A 21,489-nucleotide genomic window follows, 5' to 3' on the forward strand; every position below is an offset into this window, starting at 1 on the left:
TCAGTTAGTATTTCAACATGGGCTAACCTGAGGCAACATGCTGACAGTGTCTATTGATGATGCCACTATTAGAGGGAAAAAAATACTGGTAACAAAAAAATGTCAATACGATTGAAATTACTTCAACTGATCCCATGTGAAAACAAGCATGTTACTTAAGTGCTTAACCCTTATATGCTTAACTCCTTGTGTCAAGAATACAATGCCATTCAAAAAGCAGTTGGAGTTATCCATCAATATGCATCCCAGTTTTTTTCTTTACTTTGTCACATTCCATGAATGAATATCGGCAGCAAATGTTGGCTCAACCAGCAACACTCACATCCCATGAATGAAGTCTTAAAAAAAAAGTGGACATCACCAGCTAAGTCAGCATTTATTGGCCATCCCTTATAGCCCAGAGAAAGTTAAAAATTAACCACATTGCAGTGTGTCAGGAATCACATGTACATCAGACCAGATAATATGGCAGATTTCCTTACGTAAAGAATATGATTGAAGCAGTTGGATTTTTACAACAATCGACAGAGTTTACATGGTTGCCATTAACTGGCCTTTTATTCCCACTTTTATTGAATTCAAATTTCACCATCTGCCATTGTCTCTATCACATTTTGCCAGAACATCAATCTAGGATTCTATAAATTCCTATTCCATCACTATGCCACTGTCTCTCTCCTTGTCATTGTTCATTCAGGAAATCAGTAACTCAACACAACTTCTTTAATGGTTTTATATGAACAGGCACTCTGAAATAGCTGGTTTTTTATAACTCCAATTTTTTGGATTGTTTATTGAGAATTTTGCCAGTCCTACAGTGTTTATACACGTCTAACACACAAACCTGCCTTTTCACAGTTCCAACAGCTGCCTATTTCCAACAAACATGCCTTAATGTTCTCAAAGAATGCCTTAGCTCGACTAAACTTGTCCCAGGACTAGATTTGAAGGAGGAGAAAGTGAGGACTGCAGATGCTGGAGATCAGAGCTGAAAATGTGTTGCTGGAAAAGCGCAGCAGGTCAGGCAGCATCCAAGGAGCAGGAGAATCGACGTTTCCGGCATAAGCCCTTCTTCAGGAACCTTTGCTTTTCCAGCAACACATTTTCAGCTAGATTTGAAGGAGTACTGTACAATTCGAATAGGGATATTCCTCCAGCTCTCACCCCTCACACATACCCTCACCTCTCCTCAACCAGCACCCTATGAGGACCATTTGTATTCTCCTGAAAAAGTATCTTTTTCTTTCTCTTACTCCCTTACCTCTGTGAAAATTTAATTTGAGTCATGAATTTAATCATTGTGATTGTATTTGTGAATAGGAACTGATGAATAGAATGAGTTGAATGGAGCTGTTATTTTAATAAAGTTTTCATAATTGATGCACATTGTGTTTATGGATTTTTTTGATGGGGGAAATGGAATTGAAATTTGAGCCATTTGGTCCCTTTAGAGCTTTTTGGAATTTCTCATGTTAATCCACAGACATGATCCATTCCCTTCACCACCAACACTTAATAACAGCAGTGTGTGCTATCTACAAGATACACTACAGAAATTCACCAAGGCTCCTCAGACAGCACTTTCCAAACTCTCAACTGCTCCCATCTAGAAGAACAAGGGCAACAGGCACATGGAAACACCAATAGCTGCAGGTTCCCCTCCAAGACATTCACCATCCTGACTTGGAAATGCATCGCCATTCCTTCATTGTCACTAGGTCGAAATCCTGGAATTCACTCCCTACTGGCATTGTGCATCTACCTACAGCACATGGACTGCAACAGTTCAGAGGGCATCTCAACATCATCTTCTCAAGGGCCAGTAAATGCTGGCCAGGTAATGTTGCCCATGACCCACAAGTGAATAAAAAAAATTGGGTGGATGCTGTGCATCCTCTTGTGTGAGTTTAGAAATGGATGTGCATTTCATAAAATTACACCTTTATGCTTGTTAATATATAGAACTATTTTTACAATCCAGAAGAAAGAATTATTGAGCAGAATATCTAATCTACAAGAGGAAGTACGGCGTTGTGAAGACCATATAAAAGAACTGAATGAGGAGAGCCTGTCTATGCATGACAATTTGAGCACCTTGACCAAAGAGCTAGAGTACAAAGGGAATGAAGTTCTGAAGATACGAAGTGAAGTCAACCAGAAAATTAGGTAAACCATTTTATCAAACAGTTTTGATTTTAAAAAAAACTTTGTTTGGTTAATTATTTTGAACATTTCTTTACAGATCAGGTTTTATAAAGAAAAGTTCTCATCAGAAAAAAAACATGATTGCAATTGGAAATAGAAATATTGAATGTTGCACTTCATAATTTTTCAAATATACAATGTCCAGCACAGGAATCAATTTGTAATTTAAATAAATGAATCAAAATCTAGCTTCTGCAAGCATTGAAAGATGAGGTTTAAAGGTGCTGCCTTTGGTTACAACTCCTCCAACTCCTTCCTGTTCTCCTTAGTTAGGAGACAGCTGGCTAATTCTTGATTCCTTCTTACTTTGTGATGAGAATTTGAGACTGGTTAAATATATATTCCGTTTGTTTGGTTTAACATAAATTATCCACTTATGATGTTTAATTTACAATTGATTGGTGGATTAAGTGATGCAAAGTGATATTTACAAACATGAGACATGAAAAAGAAACGTGCAAATTATTCTTGACAACAACGCACAGTTGCTCTGAGTCTGCAGACTTGACATGCCAACGTTAAACTGACACATTCACTTCCAGCATCTCCAATTATTGCTACACATGAACCAGCGGCTAGAGAAGTTAGAGGAATGTGGCTTGACAATGTCAATGAATTTCTTTCCTCTCTACTAGAAACTGTTGGCCCTTTAGAAGATACCTCTCCATAGATGCTGCCAAACCTTCAGTACTTTGAAAGATGCCTGTTATTTAAATGTGAATTTTGACTTCGTGACATAAATGCTAAATACAGGATTGATGAAGGTAGTTGGGTGCATGGGCTTTCAAAAACTGTGTTCAAGCACCAAATTCGGGTTTGATAGAGGAATTAACATTCGAAGGGTAAGATTATCTATTTTGGTAGGAAGAACAGATGTGCAAACTGTTTTTTAAATGATTGGAAGTTTTAGATATGTAAATTAATGAAGGCTAACATACAGGTGCACCAAGCTATTATGTAAGCTAATGAAATGTTAGCTTTTATCACAAGAGGATTTGAGTACAGGCATATGAAGTTTTGCTTCAGTCATATAAAAGCTTGGAAAGACCACACCTGGAGTACTGTGTACAGCTTTGATCTGCTTAGCTCAGGAAAGATATCCCTCCCATAGAAGGAGTACAGTGGAGGTTCACCAGACGTGTTCCTGAGACAGTGGGACTGTGCAATGAAGAGACGTTAGGCAAAATGGACCTGTGTTCTCTAGAGTTGCAAAGAACCAAGAGCTGATCTCATTGAAAACTACAGAATAGCTAAAGAGAGGAGAGAGTAAGATGCTCTTCCTGGTGTAGAGTTGAGAATCAGGAGGCACAATTTAAAAATGAGAGGGACACCATTTAAAACCAAGTTGTGGAGAAATTTCTTTCCTCAGATGGTGATGAATCTTTGGAATTCTCTTCATCAGAGGTCTGTGGAAGTTTGCTGCTCAAGTATGTTTAAAGTATGGGTCGATTATTTTTTTTATTCCCAGTGGTGTAACAGGTTATCAAGATAGTGTGAGGGGCAGGGGGAGGGAGAAAGCAAGTGTTTGATCAGGCATGTTTATATTTAATGACACAGTGGCTGAATGGCCTGAATTATCTTAAGAATTGGAGCGCATGGGATTAAAAGTACATTAACTTTGCAGAAACAAAATTGGTTGAAGGATTGAAAGCAGACTATAGTAGAAGACAGTATCTTTGAAATTGAAGTCAAATTGGAGTAAGATCCCCCATGGACAGGTGTTGGGATTATTTTTATTTCTTATAAAATAATTTGTCGATTCAGGCATTTGGGATGTAATTTCAAAGGCTGGAGTGAACATGAAACTGGCATGTAGAAATTCATGAATAGAATAGCTACAGACTTCAGAAGGATATGGACAAATCAGTAATGTGAACAAAAACATAAATAGTTAAATGCAAAGAAGTGAAAAGGTACACTTTGAAAATACGTCCAATTTTTCCACTTAAGATTTAAACAATGCCTTCAGAATCTCACTAATCAGTACCATTACTTTATTTCTATGCAATCACAACTCACTTTTATGCAGCTTCTCAATTCTCTTCTCCTTCCCTGAGAAGCTAGATGGCACCAATTTTTGAGTTGAAAGTCAGAGCAGGCCACCAGGAAGTTGCAGCTCACTGCTTCCTTCTCCGGGCCTTCGTGCAGTCCCACCTTCCTCACAACATCACTGCGTGCTCCATGGACACTGTCTACCCCCATACTCCATCCACACAAGTCAGTTGTGAGCACCCACGAGTACCATGACATCATTGTGCCTGCTGTTGGACTAAGTCACACACCACTTCAGCCCTTCAGTACCTGATATTGGAGCTCAGGCACATCAAGGATTTGTATTTTACTATCCTGCTTTGTGTATAGGGACATACATACATCTTATACATCTACACAGGATGATCTTTACAGCTTTTGGTTTACTACTTCAGCAGCTATTAATTTTGTGCTCACTTGGAGGCTGCCAACCTTTGTGGTTTGCAGTCCTTTTAACATTGAAGAGGAAACACCCAATTTTTCATGATTCCCCAGAACATTGAACAGTAAAGGAGATGGCCATGATGTATACAATAGTGAGAGTGGTTGATAAGTCTTGATGACAGACGTATCCAGTGGCGCACAGCAAGTCTGAGTGGTGGCTCTGTAAGTATGAGGTAGCAGAAAAGAGGATGCTGGCACTTAAACTTTCAGTAGATAATTAACCTTCTTCCCACACTGAGAAAACCAAGCAGCTTACATGCCATTCCCTGCCCCAGGAGCCCAGTGCATTGTAAAGGAGGTGAAGAGTGGAAGATTGCATGAGAAAAAAACACCATGGTTCCTGGCTGTGTATCTCACTCGGAAAAGCTTTTTGTCTCAAATCGGAAAATTCAGTTGATTTAGAACAAAAACGAGGAGTTTATGTTCAAGCCATAGCAAAATAAAAACTGGTTAGACTCCAGCTGATGTATTACGACCAACTCTGAATAACTTATGAAGGATGTCAAGGTAATAAAGAATATGGAGATTTACTAGTAAGGTAGCATAGGTAAAATAATTCACTTACTGAAACAGAGATTGAGTTTATCTCCTTAGATAAGGAAAAGTATTTCCAGAGATATAAGGTTCATATGAATATAAGATGTGGGAGCTGAAATAAGCAATTTGGGCCCTTCACTCTGCTCTTTCTTTCAGCAAGATCATAATTATTCATCAATCAAGATACACCTCTTGCAGAATCACCGTTTCCTTTAAATTCCTTGCTGTGCAGGAATATACTGATCTCTCTTGAATAGAGAATTTCAAATATTCACAACTCTTTGAGTGAAGACCATTTCTCCTTTGTTATGGACCAGGCCAGACCATTCAAAACATTCTTGAGAAGGCAGCTCAGACCATAACTTTGCAATTTGTTTCAGTAAGTGTACAGTGAAAACTACCCGGAGTAAGTTAGCGAGATTGACTACCAGGTTTAGAACAGACAAAAAATTTATTCACAAAATTACACAATGAAACGCAAGCAACCAAATAAAGAACCCCTACAGAACTCAGTCTATTCAAACTAGACTTAATTATGCTGTTCCGAATATACACAACAGACCCAATAAACAAACCCTCTTGAAAAACCGTATAAATGGAACAGATGCTTACAGGTTGAAGTTAGAGAAGCCAAAGGAAAGAGAAAGTTTCCAGGCAGCTCACTGTTGAACTCTCAACCAGTTCTATACTAAACTAAGTTAAAAATCACACAACACCAGGTTATAGTCCAACAGGTTTAATTGGAAGCACTAGCTTTCGGACCGACGCTCCTTCATTAGGCGACAATCACCTGATGAAGGAGCGTCGCTCCGAAAGCTAGTGAGCTTCCAATTAAACCTGTTGGACTATAACCTGGTGTTGTGATTTTTAACTTTGTACACCCCAGTCCAACACCGGCATCTCCGAATCATGTATACTAAACTAAACTGCTTAGCTAAAGAGCTGACCATTCCCCTTTCATTCTACAGGTCACTTTTAAAACATGACCACTTTGGCCTGACTTCTCATCTATTTACATATAAACAAAAGGCCTCTCAAAATCCTTTTCATCTCTGTACGAAACCAGACTGATCGGAGCCCAGCCTGGTTTATTACCCCTCTGAGAAAAAAAATCAAGGACAGAGTACCCTTGAGCCAAGGAACAGCTTTTAGAAAAGAAAGGACTAGCCTTAGAAAGGACACCTTATCTGAGTACGAAATGGTGGATTCCTTACTCTATGACACTGATTCCATGCAGTCAAAAAATGGAGGAAAGATTTGCCCAGTTATGCTTGAAAGAATTTAACATGTTTCAGTTAGATCATTCCTCATACTTCTAAATTCCTGGAAATATATTCCTGAGGCAGTTCCTCTTAGATCATTCAAGGAACCATTCTAATGAGCATTTGTTTCATTTTATCCTGCAGCAATTGTGTCCTTCCTTCGGGAAGAAGACAAAACTGAATATGATACTTTTGGTTTAACTTCACCAATATAATTCTAGTAAGACTGCTTTATCCTTAAACTAATCAATTCAACACAATAAACTAATATCCTATTGCTTTTCAAATTGTTCGCACTACCTGGATTCAAAGTCTCCGTGATTATATACGTATCTCCCAGCATTCAAAATATCTGGGTTTTATTTTCCCTATGAGAGTAGATACTTTCACAAATTTAAGATGTTTGACAAAAAAAATCAACAGAAGCATGAAGAAAAATTAATTCATGCAGTTGTTACAATAAATGCACTGCAGAAATGGTCATGAAAGCAGATTTAGTCGTAACTGTCAATAGGGAATTAGATAAATGTTTGAAGGGAGAAAGAATTTCAAGGTTATGGGGAAAGAGCAGGAGGGTGGGACTAATGAGAAGTGCTTTTGAAAAGTTAGTCCATTTACAATTGATCAACTGGCCTCATTCTGTGCTCTCCTGACATCAATAAGCAACTTTGGGCAAACAAGAGTTAGAAATGTCATGGAACTCCAGTTAGTTTCTGTCCACAACCTAGAATTTCTGGGAACTCACTGACAGCTCACCACTACCACCTCAAGGGTTTTGGGATGGACAATAAATTTCTGTCTATCTTGCAACATTGCATTCCACAAATGAATTTAAAAACAAAGTAGCACCTCCTGCAATTGTTCAAGCTGGCAACTAATTGAACACAGACTAAAACAAAGAACTGTGGGTGCTGAAGATCTGAAACAAATTCAATTGCTGGAGAAACTCTCAGGTTTCTCAGCATCTGTCGAGACAAAGCACAGTTGATGTTTATAATCCAGTGACCCTTCCAGTGGTTCACAGATGCTTTCTGACCTGCTGAATTTCTCCAGCAATTTCTGTTTTGTAACTGAACACAGATCAGGCATCAAATCTGAACTTTACCTGTCTAACGAAAATAAGTGGAGAAAATGAAAACTTAAGTAGATAATAAATGTAAAACTCAGAGGTATTAAGCACTAAAGGGCTCTGTTGAAGCAAAAAGAGGTTACAGAAACATTGCTAAAATGAGAAGTTTTGACTGACCCTGCCCTATGTATGAAAAGTATAGGCAAAACTTTACATTGTCTACTTTGTTTTTCTCTATTTACCTGAGCGATTCTGGCAACTTGAAATAAGTTGGAAGGGCATGGATATAATTTTAGATTAGGTTTATGTTAGTTGCTATTAAGTAAAATTGGGAGTTAGCTTCACTTTGTCTCTTTTTAAACAGGATCTATGAACAGGAGATGGTAAAGAAACAGGAGAAGATGATAAATGAAATGACTGCAACCCACATCCGGGAAACTCAGTGCATGCTAGCAGACTTCAACAAGGCACAGGATCTCCTTAAGGATAAAATTTCTTCTCTGGAAATCTTGTATGTTTTGCAGCATTTTAAATAATGATTTTGGAACTTAAATAGTTACAGTATTAGGAAGGATAATACATTTTTATTCAACATTTGTGAGAATACGCAACTTGATGAAAACATTGAAGAAGGCATAGGTCATTTAATCATTCAAGCCAATCAGTTTGAGTGTGTTTGATCTGTATCTTCAGTATCCATACTCTTAATATACTTGCTTGACAAAGATCTATTAATCATTTTTTAAAATTTTAATTCGATCTAGCCTGACAACTTTATTCAGAGGAGGGATTTCCATTTTATGAAGAGTTTTCTGATATAGCCGCTGAATAAATCTAATCTAAACAACTAATCTGAAGATTTTGTGCCTGTACTCTACCTCCAAAGAAATAGCTTTTTTTTTGCAAACACCCTATAAATTATTCTAAATGTATTAATTAAATCAGTACTTAATTTCCTGCATTTATGAAATACAGATAAAGTGCATGCTACTTGCTTTCCTTATTGAATTAACCTTGGTATCACCTTAATGTATCCAAGGTGAACTTTCTCCAAAGCCAATACATTTTTCCCAACGTGCAGCAGCCTAAAACTCTAACTGAGATTTAGCCATAACATTTATCCACCTTTGTATTCCAACTGTTCTGAGATGAAATCTAACATTCCAGAAGCCTTTTATTTGTATGTAGTAACTAGATTTCAGTAACGTTTGCACTTGGACCCCTAGTTTTGTTACTCCTCTACAGTTTCCAATTTCTCACCACTTAAAAAATATTGTGATCTAGCTTACATATAAAGTAGTTGACCTTGTACCTATCCACTTAAAACTCCAGCTGCCACAGTATTATCTAAACTAGTTATTTTGGAAATTTCTGCTCCTATCTACACTAATGACTATGTCACTGAAGTGCTACCAGCAGACTTGAAGATAAGCTTGTTAATCCATCAACCAAGTTATTTAAAGATGTACTGAATATCTGACATGGTAATAGAGATCTCTTGGGATCACCATTATTGATATGCTGACAACTTAAATATCCATTATCCCTAATGTATTGCCCATACCTTGTAACTAATTCTTTAACAAAACCAATGGATTCAATTCCTTGTTCTTTTATTTTTATTAACTGTCTTTGAGATGGAATTTTGTTGAAATTCTGGAAGTTCATGTAAATTAGCTTAATAGATACTTCCTCAACCTACCATGTTTGTTAATTACTCAAACAATTCAGTTAGATTTGTTATTGTGACTTAATCTTCGTAAATCTTTGGTGGCTTTCTGATCAACTTATATTTGTCCAAATTCTCAGGTACTATGTCCCAGATAACAGCTGCTAGTAATTTCTTCATAATTAGTATTAGACTAAGACCTGTTTCCAGGTTGGTGCCTTGTGCAGTACAGAGTAATATTGACTGATTCTAGACCCAGTCTAATCATGGTGTCTGCACTAATCCAGGTTATACAATGATAACTGCTGGAAAAACTTGTAGTATTACTTGAGCATTGTCTTGGCTATGATAATTATGTTCCCTTGTTTCACCTGCCTACTCTATCATTTTGCATTGTTATATACTGCCCCTCAAAGTGACACTGAAATGACTTCCGATACACTATAGAAGCATACATTTATGTAATAGCCACTTAAGGCATAAGACATCATAGCATCTTTACTGTTAGACCCAAGCATGCAGTAGCACCTAGTGGAAAAGAGACCAAGTTTGACATTAAACCAGGTGTGCAGATAATTTTAATTTAAATTTCTTTCTGACATTGCCAAACTGGTGTCAGATTTAAATGTGCATTTTGTTGCTCTATACTGCTGTATATTTGATTTGGTATAAATTAACAATTGAATTCATTGTAAAACTCCTATTACTATGAGCAAGGAGAATTTTTTAATATATAAATTGTTTTGGCTGATTTTAAATCTAAGTCATATGAGGATCATAGAGGATTACTAGAACATGATGCAACTTAATCTTATTCATACTGTTGTGATTATAGTCTTTAATGGGATTTTTAATCCAGCCCACTTGATTTATGCTGGCAGACTTGGGAAAAATAGCTGGAAGTCTTATCTAACAGTGTTGTGCTTTCTTCATGCTGTATTCCATTTAACATGCTCTTCTGAGCAGTGAGGAAGAACACCCAGTCCAGTCCACAAGATCCTTATCAAATGTGCAGATTTAGCCCTGATGATCTCATCACGATCCAGCTGTTATTTTAGCCAATTGACTGACAAGGCAACCACTGTACTGTCTCCACTTGGAGAACCTATTGGGCAGAAGAGTTGGGGTTCAGATGCCAATGTTTTATTCAGTTTCATTCATTTTCTTTGATGGGGTTAAGTAGGAGACGAATGCTGACCATATGTGGAAGGAACATTTAATCCTTCTTGAGCTTGTTCCTTATAACTGGAGTGCTGGGACAAATTGCTTTTGCCTTGGTGTCATCCTCTTATGCTTGACATTCTAATACCAGTCCACCAGCCAGCTGATGCTTCCAGCTGGTTTTAGACCAGCAACAAAACAGAGCATGCACATGATAATAAGAGACTTAAAATTACCCAGGCCTCTCCCTCCTAAGATCAGAGGGCTGACCTCAACTCCTGCTTATCCAATTTCCACCCCAGATTGAAATAGGTATTTTGTCATTTTTATGCAACCTCATTTGTTTTAATACCATTGTACAAAGTCATGGTTTTGAAAGAGTTAATGTTGGAGACTGGAATAGACTCCAACTAATCAGGTGATTTCACATTGGCTTGGATGGAGTTAAGTTGAATGTCTTTAGCTCTCATGAAGATCTATAATCCACATTTTTCCTCATTGCATTTGTAACAATGTTCAACATCCTAAAAAAAAATGGTACTTAGTTGCTATTATGCAATAAATCACATTTCATTCAGGCAAGAACCTCTTATTAGTGGTTGAACCTCTAACACTGTAAACTAATCAAGTCCTCAGACCCAGTCAAAGGGAAGAGGATTGGTGGCAGCATCGTTACATATAATGCCTGTACCATACACTAAACTATCATCATTAAGGAAGAAGCTGATGAGCGAGAAATGAATCGACAAATTCTGAGGAAGGCTTGAAACATTAACTGATCTTTCATGACAGACCTACTGAGCCTTTCCAGCAATTTCTGTATTTGAGACAAATATGTTGATCAGTTTAGATGAACTCGTGTTGGAGGAGGCTTGTGTGGAGCATAAACAAGGATGCATACAAGCAATTGGGCAAAATCAGCCTGTTCCTGTGCAGTATATTGTGTATAATATTGAAATTCTCTATTTTAACTTATTAGTTTGTCACTTACAATATTACTTTGCTAAGCTTAGTAATTACTACATTTGTTAGTTGCAATAAAGTTGGTAAAGGAAGTTGATATTTCAAAGGCAAATATTTTCTGTCTTCTCTCACCAGCATGTTTGACAGTGGCCTTTACATAAACATAAACAATAATAGCCAAACAAATCCTAATCCAGATCACAGCAAAGATTTTCACAATTAGAAGAATAAATCCACAGTATGTTGCCTTTAAATCTTTATAGGCAATATTGATGCTCTCAAGTTTTGGCAACCAACACTTTGAAAGTGCAGCAATTTTATGTGCCATATATTTGATGAAAAATTAAAGTAGCATTTAGACATTCCGTTCTCGTTATCGGACATGTCAGTGCAAACAGAGAAAATAGTCTCTAAAGTGATGGAGCACAATTGACATTGATGTCTGTAATTTTCACGTTTACTGAAATGATCTGTAAATGTTTCAACATATTTTCCAAAAAATTCTCAATCATTAAACAATCATATCAGTGCATTTTAACCACTCAGCTCCAAAGTTCTCAGTAAGCAATGAGGCTGTACAGCAACTTGTAAGTCCCCATGTAGGCCAAACAAAGTGGGTCATTTAAAATATGGTGTAGCTGTGCTCTGAAATGAATCATCTACGCAAACAAAAAGAAAAATGTCCATTGTTTGCTTGCTTCCCAACTAACCTTTGAATGGCTGTTTGGTTTTGCACCGGATTTGTTTGAATGAAGATTTTAGTCATTCATTGTAGCAAATCCTTTTCACCTTATCATTGTAATTTTACACTCTTCCCCTTATGCAGCAAACCTTTAGTAACCTAACTTGGGAAAATAGTCAATAATTATGAGAACAACTATTAAAAGTTTTATAACATTCACTAATTTCCCAAATACACTTTATTTAAGGCGGAGAGACTCTTGATCAGTAGGAGAATCAAGGATTACAGGAAAATTGCAAGGAAATGGATGTATAGATTGTTGGATCAGCCATGATCTGGTTGAGGGACTGAACTCCCTACTCTATTTCTTATGGTCTTATCTCCTTTTGCAATACTTGAAATGTTATGATTCATGTAGGTTTTTTCTATTTCAAAAAGCCTTAGCTTTGAATTCAGTTCTTTTTATGTTGAGCCTCACATGCGATTTGACAGCTCAGTAAATTGTTGTACCTTGGCATTAATCCTTGCAGTAGTCTGAGCCTGTGATAATAATGTAGTTCCTGCATTCCAGGCTCATCAGAAGAAAATGGAAAGATGAAGGGAAAAATGGGGTAGAAATAAGAAAAGAGAGGAAATGGGAAAGGAAAATTATTTAGTAAAAGGCAGAATTGTCAGGCTTTTTGGTGTTATAGAATGGATTTTCTTTGCCCCCCCCCACCCCATGTATAGTTATCCTCAGTTTAGATTTACTGTATATCTGTAGTTGAAGCAAAATTGTACTTTACAAAGCTCCAGAAGTAGTGGATAGGAAAGCCCTATTCTCTTTGAGAAACCTGTAATGAGGGAACATAGGATTAGTATAAGAGGTTGGCGATTTAGAGGGGACTTAAATGAATTTTGTTTCCAATGGCACCTGATGCATCATTGTTTTGAAAGGTTGGAGGAAGCCAGCCTTTAACATTTAAATATTATCTGTATTTTGGATAGGCACATGAAGGTCCATAAGTTGCAACACACCAAAAATCAGAGTGGATTTTGGGCTGGATGGCTCCTTTTCGGCCAGCACAGACACAATTAGCTGAGTGATTTCCCACTATGCTGCATGAGTGAATGAGAAGTTTCATGTCCAATATGTGTCTGTTTTCTACGGTTTTGTAAATCGCCTTGTGTTGATCTTCTTTCTTACTGATGTACTGATTTTCCTGCACATGTAAAATGAAAAGTGTGGATTCATCACGATCTGAACTACCTTAACCTTCATGCAAAATGCAGAAGGCCTATAATATTGTTGTGTTGTTCCAGATTAGAAGAGGCTGAAGAAAAGTACAGTAACAGAGAATCAAGAACAGAGGATTTACAGCTAATCACTGAATTAAAGGAAATGATCACCGAAAGAGATCAGCTTGCGAAAAAATTGATGGTGAGTAATTAATAGCTTTGAATGTATTGTCTGACTTCTGGCCAAGAAGAAAAAGTGGTTGTTAATTACCTCATTGTACAGTACTTTTACAGACTACATTCTGACCTTCTGGGCCAAAATCATGATGATATTATATATTTATGTTTTAAACTTTTAAAGTTTAAATTTCAATTAATCAATCGGTGACTTTTAAATTGAGTTTATGACCAGTTACACATTAGGCAAACTAAGCTCTGATGGTTGCCAGGAAAATGAGGATCTCAGCCATGATAAAGTGCCATAAGACAACAGAAGCTGTATTCCTTCCCCCAAACCAGTCAGCTGTCATTTTCACAAGAATGGGATTGGAGGCAGTCTGTAGTTCGTGTATGTGCAGTTTCCAGAGTCAGCTGACCATTTAAGTGACCTTCACTTTAAGATGCCTCCATTGAAATGGGATTTTGGAGAACTGGAGTGTGGAGATGTAGACCATTTTAAGCAGGTCAATTCTCTGTGCATTTCTTTTGGAAAACTAGGGTAACCCTGTTAAAATGGTCCTAGGACATGTTAGAGTAAGAGGTCAGTTGCCCTTTGGAAATATTAACGATGGAGAAGATTGTGTGTAAATGGTGCATAAACCCTTGGAATTGTCCAACTTGTCAAGACCTGTCAACAAGAGTTGATCAGTTTCTAGAAGTCGAAAAATGTTTACTAATGAATGACGACGCTTCCTCAATAAATTGTAGTCTGCAATATGGAAATTTAAATAATCAAACTATATTTTCTCTCCTACATTCTTGTGGACTTTTCAAAATTCATTCATGGGATATGAGCATTGTTGGCTAGGCTAGCATTTATTGCCCAAGCTTCATTGCTTATTGGAACATAAGAACCTGAGAGGCAGGAATCAGCCCCTCTAGCCTGCTCCACCATTCAATAAGATCATGACTAATTTATTGCCAGCTTTCTGCCAGCTCATCATGGACCTCAACTCCCTAATATTTCAAATGTCTTTCTACCTTCTCTTTGAATACTTTCCATGATTTCCACAGTTCTCTGGGGCAGAGAATTCCAAGCATTCACTACCCTCTCAGAAGAAATTCCTTCACAACTTAGTTTCAAATATCCGTATTCTGTATCTATGTCTGGAGTTTAAGATTCCTCCACTGAAAGGAACATCTTTTCAACATTACTCTGTCCAGGCCTCTCAGAATCGTTTGTTTCAATATTATCACGCATCAGTTTTCGAAACTCTAATTAATAAATGCCTAACCTGTGTAACTGTTTTTGATTGGCTGGCAGCTCTATCTGATTGAACTTCTTTCAAACTAGGACCAGAAGTTTCACCCTGAGCCAGTTAATGCGTCACAGAAATAGCCAGTATTGCCAGGCAAAGAAGTTAATTGCCAGCCTATAATTCAAAACCTTCAGGCCCAATAAAACTGAAATCATTTGGATTAAGGGGAATATCTAAAATCATGGTTATATTTGTTGGAGACCAGTCCTCTCAGCCCCAAGGTATTTATAAAGCTTATTTTCTGGAGGAAGTGGAGATGTTTGCTAATTATTGCACAGTGATGAACTTCATTCAGAATTCCTCAAACAATGAACTATTCCTGGTATGCAAGTAACAAAACTTGCATAATTTTCAGACTTGGGCCGATAAGGTCCAAGCAAGTATCAGGCAATGATCCTCTCCAATAAAAGACAACCTAATCACCTTTCCTTGACATTCAAATCTCTAACCATGAGATTCAAATCGTAGGCATCACCAGAATCTGAGCTTAATCAATCACATAAATGCTGTGTCTCCAAGGATTAGGTCAGGGATTGATAGTTCCACGTTGAGTGACTTACTCCCAACTTCTGAAACACTTTCCACCTACAAGATAAAAGTCAGTATTATGCTCCAATCTCTCTCGTCTGGTTGATTCAACTGCATTGGTACTTAAATATTTCTACACCATCTAGGGCTACTATTAGGAGAATACTTGATCTACAACTCATTCGCAAATTTAAACATCCATTCCCTACTTAACCTACTTCAGTTCATGTTGCTATTCATTAAACCAAACTTTTAATTCTTCTCTGGCCACAGCGGGGAGGTGCCAAAGGACTGGAAGACAAAGTTTGTGAAAAGATTTGTAGCTCGGGTACTCGTTGTGGTTCTGTTCGCCGAGCTGGGAATTTGTGTTGCCGACGTTTCGTCCCCTATCTAGGTGACATCCTCAGTGCTTGGGAGCCTCCTGTGAAGCACTTCTGTGATCTTTCCTCCGGCATTTGTGGGCGACACGGTGGCACAGTGGTTAGCACTGCTGACTCACAGCGCCAGAGACCCGGGTTCAATTCCCGCCTCAGGCGACTGACTGTGTGGAGTTTGCACGTCTGTGGTGGCCGGTATATTGGGTCCAGGTCTATGTGTTTGTTGATGGAGTTTGTGGATGAGTGCCATGCTTCTAGGAATTCCCTGGCTGTTCTTTGTTTGGCTTGCCCTATAATGGTAGTGTTGTCCCAGTCGAATTCATGTTGCTTGTCATCTGTGTGTGTGGCTACTAAGGATAGCTGGTCGTGTCGTTTCATGGCTAGTTGGTGTTTCTGGATGCGGATTGTTAGCTGTCTTCCTGTTTGTCCTATGTAGTGTTTTGTGCAGTCCTTGCATGGGATTTTGTACACTACATTGGTTTTGCTCATGCTGGGTATCGGGTCCTTCGTTCTGGTGAGTTGTTGTCTGAGAGTGGCTGTTGGTTTGTGTGCTGTTATGAGTCCTAGTGGTCGCAGTAGTCTGGCTGTCAGTTCGGTAATGCTCTTGATGTATGGTAGTGCGGCTAGTCCTTTGGGTTGTGGCATGTCCTCGTTCCGTTGTCTTTCCCTTAGGCATCTGTTAATAAAATTGCGCAGGTATCTATTTTTGGCGAATACATTGTATAGGTGTTCTTCTTCCTCTTTTTGCAGTTCTGGTGTACTGCAGTGTGTTGTGGCCCTTTTGAATAGTGTCTTGATGCAACTTCTTTTGTGTGTGTTGGGGTGGTTGCTTTTGTAGTTCAGGACTTGGTCTGTGTGAGTGGCTTTCCTGTATACCTTTGTGGTGAATTCTCCATTAGAACACTTAACGTCTGCAACACAAATTCCCAGCTCGGTGAACAGAACCACAACGACTGGAAGACAACTCATGGTTTCACTTTTCAAGAAAGGTGGTTGAGATAGACCAGGAAACTACGTACCAGTGTGTCTCACAACAGTGGTAGGAAAATTTGTGGACAAACTTCTAAAGGAGGATGTTAATCTCCATTTAGACAGGCATGGTTTGATCAGGGGGTGTCAGCGTGGCTTTGTGAGAGGGACATCATATCGAACAAATCTGATTGGTTACCTCCTCAAAAAAATTCAATCATGTAAGTGAGAGTAGTGCACTTGATGTAGTGTATATGGATTTCAGTGAAACCTGGGTGACAGATAAAAAAAGACACATGGTAACTTGGCCAGTTGGAACCAAAATGTGCTTAGTGGCAAGAGACAGAGAGTGGTAGTAAAAGATTGTTTATGTGCTTGATCAATTCTGGGTCCCTTATTGTTTATGATATTTATAAATAATGCAGGTAACACAAAGACTGACCTGACCAGCTGGTTGACAGTAAGGAAGAAGATCTTGAGTGACAGAAGGATATAGATGGATTGGTCAGTTAGGTAGATGGAATTTATCTTTGATAAGTTTGAGGTGATGCACTTTGGAAGAAGTAACAAGGCAAGGGAGTACTCAATGAGTGAAAGCTCAGATGGATATTGGTCGAAGGGCATGATAAGGAATCAATTGACGCCAGATTATAAGATTGGGCAAATTATGTTGGAGTTGTACCCGGACTTTTGTTAGGCCACAACAGGAGTATCGTGTGTAGTTCTGGTCACTGCAAAGATATGACTAAGAGGAGTGTAGAGGAGATTCATCAGGATATTGCTTTGAAATGAGCATCTTAGCGACAAAGCAAGGCTGGGTAATCTTGAGTTGTTTTCTTTGGAGTGGAAAAGTTAGGGAAACTTGATAGAGGTTATCAAGTTATGAGGGGCGTGAACAGGTTTGTTAGAAAGCAGCTGTTCCTCTTAGTTGAAGAGTCAATAACAAGGGAACATAATTTTTAAGGGAAAACCAAGAAGTTTAGAGGGGATTTGAGGAAAAACATTTTCAGCCAGAATGGTAAGGATCTGGAGTGCACTACCTGAGAGGGTAGTTGAGATAGGTAACCTCACAACCTGTAAAAAGTTCTCAAAGTGTCATAATACTCAAAGCTTATGTGCCTAGTGCTGAAAAGTGGGACTCATGTAAATTTAGTGTATTTTTGACCATGCAGACTCAATGGGCCAAAGGGCCTCTTCTGTCCAATTTGATTCTAAACTCTAGAATGCTTTTCTTTTGTCTGCTCCTATAAGACCAACTTATGGTTAATGACCATATCAATGACCTACTTCATTGGCCAAGTTTTTGTCCTACTATCTTTTTCTGAGCCTTGGTATTAATTTTTCTCTAACTAAGGTCTTATGAACTATTTAGAATGTTGTGTTGTGTTCAATGATATCAATGCAAATTGTGAACAGGCATAGATATAGATGCATATTTTAAATTTTGATATTTGCTTTTAACAGGATGACAAAAAATTTTACCAGCTGGAACTGGTGAACAGAGAAACAAATTTCAACAAGGTTTTTAATGCTAGTCCTAACGTAGGAGTTATCAATCCTCTAGCTAAGGTTTGTCTCCAAGGAGTATTTATTTTGTAATCAGCTCAGTATTCTGTTGTTACCCATAGCTTGTGTTTATTGCATTCAATTCAAATTTTATAATCAAATATTTACATTGTAAATGTAATAAACTTAACTGAATTTTTTTAAAAATAATTTTTTATGAATTTTTCCTGTTTCTATGCAGCAGAAGAAAAAGAATGAAAGAATTGCTAATCGGTTTGTCAGTGCCCCAAATCTTAGTGCTTTGGAATCTGCTGGAGGAGGAAATGGGCAGCATCAGCATAATCGTCTGGAACCAATTCCAAATTCTCCAGTTCATGATATTGGGTTCAATAGCAACAAACCTCTCCCCCAGACAGTACCTCCAAAAGAGGCAAAAAGATTTCTGAGGTGAGCACCAACTCCAGTTTACAACATGAGATATTGAGTAGTCTAGGCTTACATATCTTACAATTTAAGATAATGAAAGGTGGTCCAGTTCAAACATATTGAATTCTTAAGGTGCTTTACAGGTTTGAAATTTAACCTGGTTGTCTATAAGTAGAGATCACGGTCCCAGATTAAGGGTCATCCATTTAGAGTGGAGACAAGAAGTAATGCCTTCTCTCAAAGGATGTGCTGAATCTTTGGAATTCTCAGCTCCAGAGAGAATTATATTAATTGTTCACATCTTCGTGGTAGACACAGTTGGATTTTAGGATACCAAGAAATATAGGAAAGTGTAGGCAAGAAGGTGGAATTGACATAGGCAATCTGCCATGATCTAATTGAACAGTAGAGTAATCTTGAAGAGCCAAATGATTCCCCCCTTCTATTTCTGATGGGGATAGAGGTGACTCTGCAAACTGTACATGTACAATTCATTATTCAGTTATACAGCTAAGATTAGAAAAATCTTTAAAATGGATGACTTTTTGATTTCAAGCTCAAAGTGTACTTTTCTCCTCATTCTGCAATTTATGCATGAATTTAACATTAACTTAATGACTGGCTTCTAATGCATATGCAGGTGTCATTAATACTGTCATTTTAATAACCTGATAGTGAGTACTGTTAAGTTTGAATTGATATGTCTTCAGCTATTATTTTGAAGTTTTGATTGAAACGCTCATTTTTATTCCCTCTTGTGGCATGTGTACTTTGCCTTTGTACAAGTGTTAGAGCGCACTAACCTGAAGGTGACTGCAACATTAGCAATAGACAGATTTTTTGCTCTTGTATTTGCTAGCAGTTGTGCAATACCAGCTCAGTTTCCACGATCTATGATAATTTGGGACTTAGCCATTCTGGTCCAGTGGATGCACTTTACATCCTTCACAGAATCACTGTCTTTTGTTTTGATTCACATTTACTCTGAAGAACCAAGATCAATTCAAAAAGTTATGTGACTGTTAAAGATTAATTTGAAACATTTTAATCAAGCTGGCATTCGTATTTCAACCAAGCACAAAGCGTGAAGAGAAATAACATCGGTGTATTGAGCTGCAATATAAGGTAGATCTTTGGGTGCATTCTTGGCTCAAATATTTCAAATCAGCATTTTCTCAGCCTGAATTTCAGTTTGCATATTATTGTCACAACATGGAATGTGAAATATATTGTCTTCTTCAATATCATCATCCAGGCTAAATGTGCACCAAGTAATTGTGAAATGGATTTTCATGCATCATAACTGATGGCGTTGTAGTTTAATTTACTGGTTCGATGAATCTAGCAAAATATCTAATACAAATCAGCAGAATTGTGAGTATATCCAAGCTTGGTTACAGCCATTTTAGAAAGAAAATGCCCAGTGCCTGTGCTATCTCTGTATTGGTGCCACTTTACACATAGTTTCTATTTAGTGTTAAATGAAATTTGTGCTGTGTGTTACTTGTGACCTGATTGATTCATAGATTCACAATTATGCTTTGAGAAAGAGCCTGTTATTGTTTGTGTTTTTCCAGCAGGAAGGATGGCTACTTGGAGGTGTGAAGCATACTGTCGCAGAGATTAACATAGATATACGCTAATGGGTCTCCTGTCAGAGAATGGTTCATGTATATGTTGCCAGAAAATGGGATTTTTCTTAGAGGTTCCCAATTGACCTTCTACAAATACAGGCTGTGCATTACTTCCTGATAACTAGTGGACGAGATGATCCATAAGGGATCTCTTTCCTATCAGCTGTAGAAAATGCAACAGGTTTGACCAGATAACTTTTGTCAAAGTACGCTATAATTAAAACAAAGACAGTAGAGAATTTAAACAGTAGGGTACTTCATTAGGAATAATATTTTTGAAAAATTTAAAATGAATGAACGTTGCTAAACATTTTTAAATGCATGTAGAGATTTTATTTTCAAAACTGGAATTGTAAGATGTACATAGACAAAATTTTATTTCTTGTTTCAGATCATTCTTCATATTAATTATTAATGATGATGTTTAGCCCACTGGCTTACATGTCAGTACTCTATGCCATTAAAGTTACAGTTTCTTCATCTAAGATTTTTGTCCCTCTCAACCCAATTCTATTCATTTAAAATCAAGGGATTATACTCTGGCAAAATTGGACATGATCATCAGAAACTAGAGAAACTACATTGTAAATAATTACTAAAAGCAAACATAATCCATACAAATTATTTATAATACCACAGGAGCTGCAAATCATTTTATAAAGTTTACAGAAGTTTATGTATTTTGATAGATGTAAAAGCAGAAAAGGAATCTTGCAGCTTTATCTGAAAGCATTCACATATCTGCATGAGAGATTTCACATTGTTTATTTGCTGTTTTATATTTATTCTTTACTATGGTTTGTGGAATTCATTGCTTTAGTTGATTTGTTACTGTTTGGGTTTTAACAGCTTAATCATTTGTATCTTGCTTTGTTAGGTAGCTATGACTTGATGTAAGACATGCATTTTTAATTTTTTTATTTTAATAAATACATTTTACAGAACAGCTGTTGTTTTGTTTCTGTGCTTATATTTGCACTGTTAATCACAGCATGTTAGTGCCACTAATTAAACATTATTTACATCCCTTCATGCTATGAAATGGTGTTAAACATACCCACATGTTATCTTTTATTTTGCATTCTCATGTTGTGTTTTGTGTAAGACTTAAATTGTGATTTAGTTCAATGAAATATATTTTGGTGCTGTGTTTTGTGATTTGAAATTTGCAAGACTTCTTTTCCATTCGTAATAAGAAATTATCTTGTAGAACCAGGCCATGTGGATAAATCTGTGTCCTGTTACACGTGAACAGTAGCTGTAATCCAGAGACCTGTCTTTCTCACATTGCTTTATTTCTCTTGCCTTCAATTTAACCTGTTGGCCAGGA

At 37.4% G+C, this 21,489-nt stretch overlaps 1 protein-coding gene across 8 annotated transcripts in view; it reads left to right on the plus strand.

Moving 5' to 3' along the window:
* Positions 1-21,489, plus strand: part of fam184ab (family with sequence similarity 184 member Ab) — a 118,635-nt gene that overhangs the window by 69,719 nt on the left and 27,427 nt on the right. For 2 of the 8 annotated variants that reach the window (XM_043684376.1, XM_043684381.1), the window contains 8 exons: positions 1,982-2,166; positions 7,913-8,059; positions 13,326-13,443; positions 18,058-18,162; positions 18,341-18,546; positions 19,579-19,650; positions 19,781-19,899; positions 20,106-21,105. In XM_043684376.1, coding sequence (XP_043540311.1) covers positions 1,982-2,166; positions 7,913-8,059; positions 13,326-13,443; positions 18,058-18,162; positions 18,341-18,546; positions 19,579-19,650; positions 19,781-19,832 — 885 coding nt within the window. In that variant the 3' untranslated portion in view covers positions 19,833-19,899; positions 20,106-21,105. Of the gene's footprint in view, positions 1-1,981; positions 2,167-7,912; positions 8,060-13,325; positions 13,444-18,057; positions 18,163-18,340; positions 18,547-19,578; positions 19,651-19,780; positions 19,900-20,102; positions 21,106-21,489 lie in introns of those variants that run through there. The other 6 variants (XM_043684362.1, XM_043684366.1, XM_043684387.1 and 3 more) reach the window with 6 other exon arrangements.

Source organism: Chiloscyllium plagiosum, chromosome 3 (assembly GCF_004010195.1).
Source record: "Chiloscyllium plagiosum isolate BGI_BamShark_2017 chromosome 3, ASM401019v2, whole genome shotgun sequence".
Taxonomy (NCBI): domain Eukaryota; kingdom Metazoa; phylum Chordata; class Chondrichthyes; order Orectolobiformes; family Hemiscylliidae; genus Chiloscyllium; species Chiloscyllium plagiosum.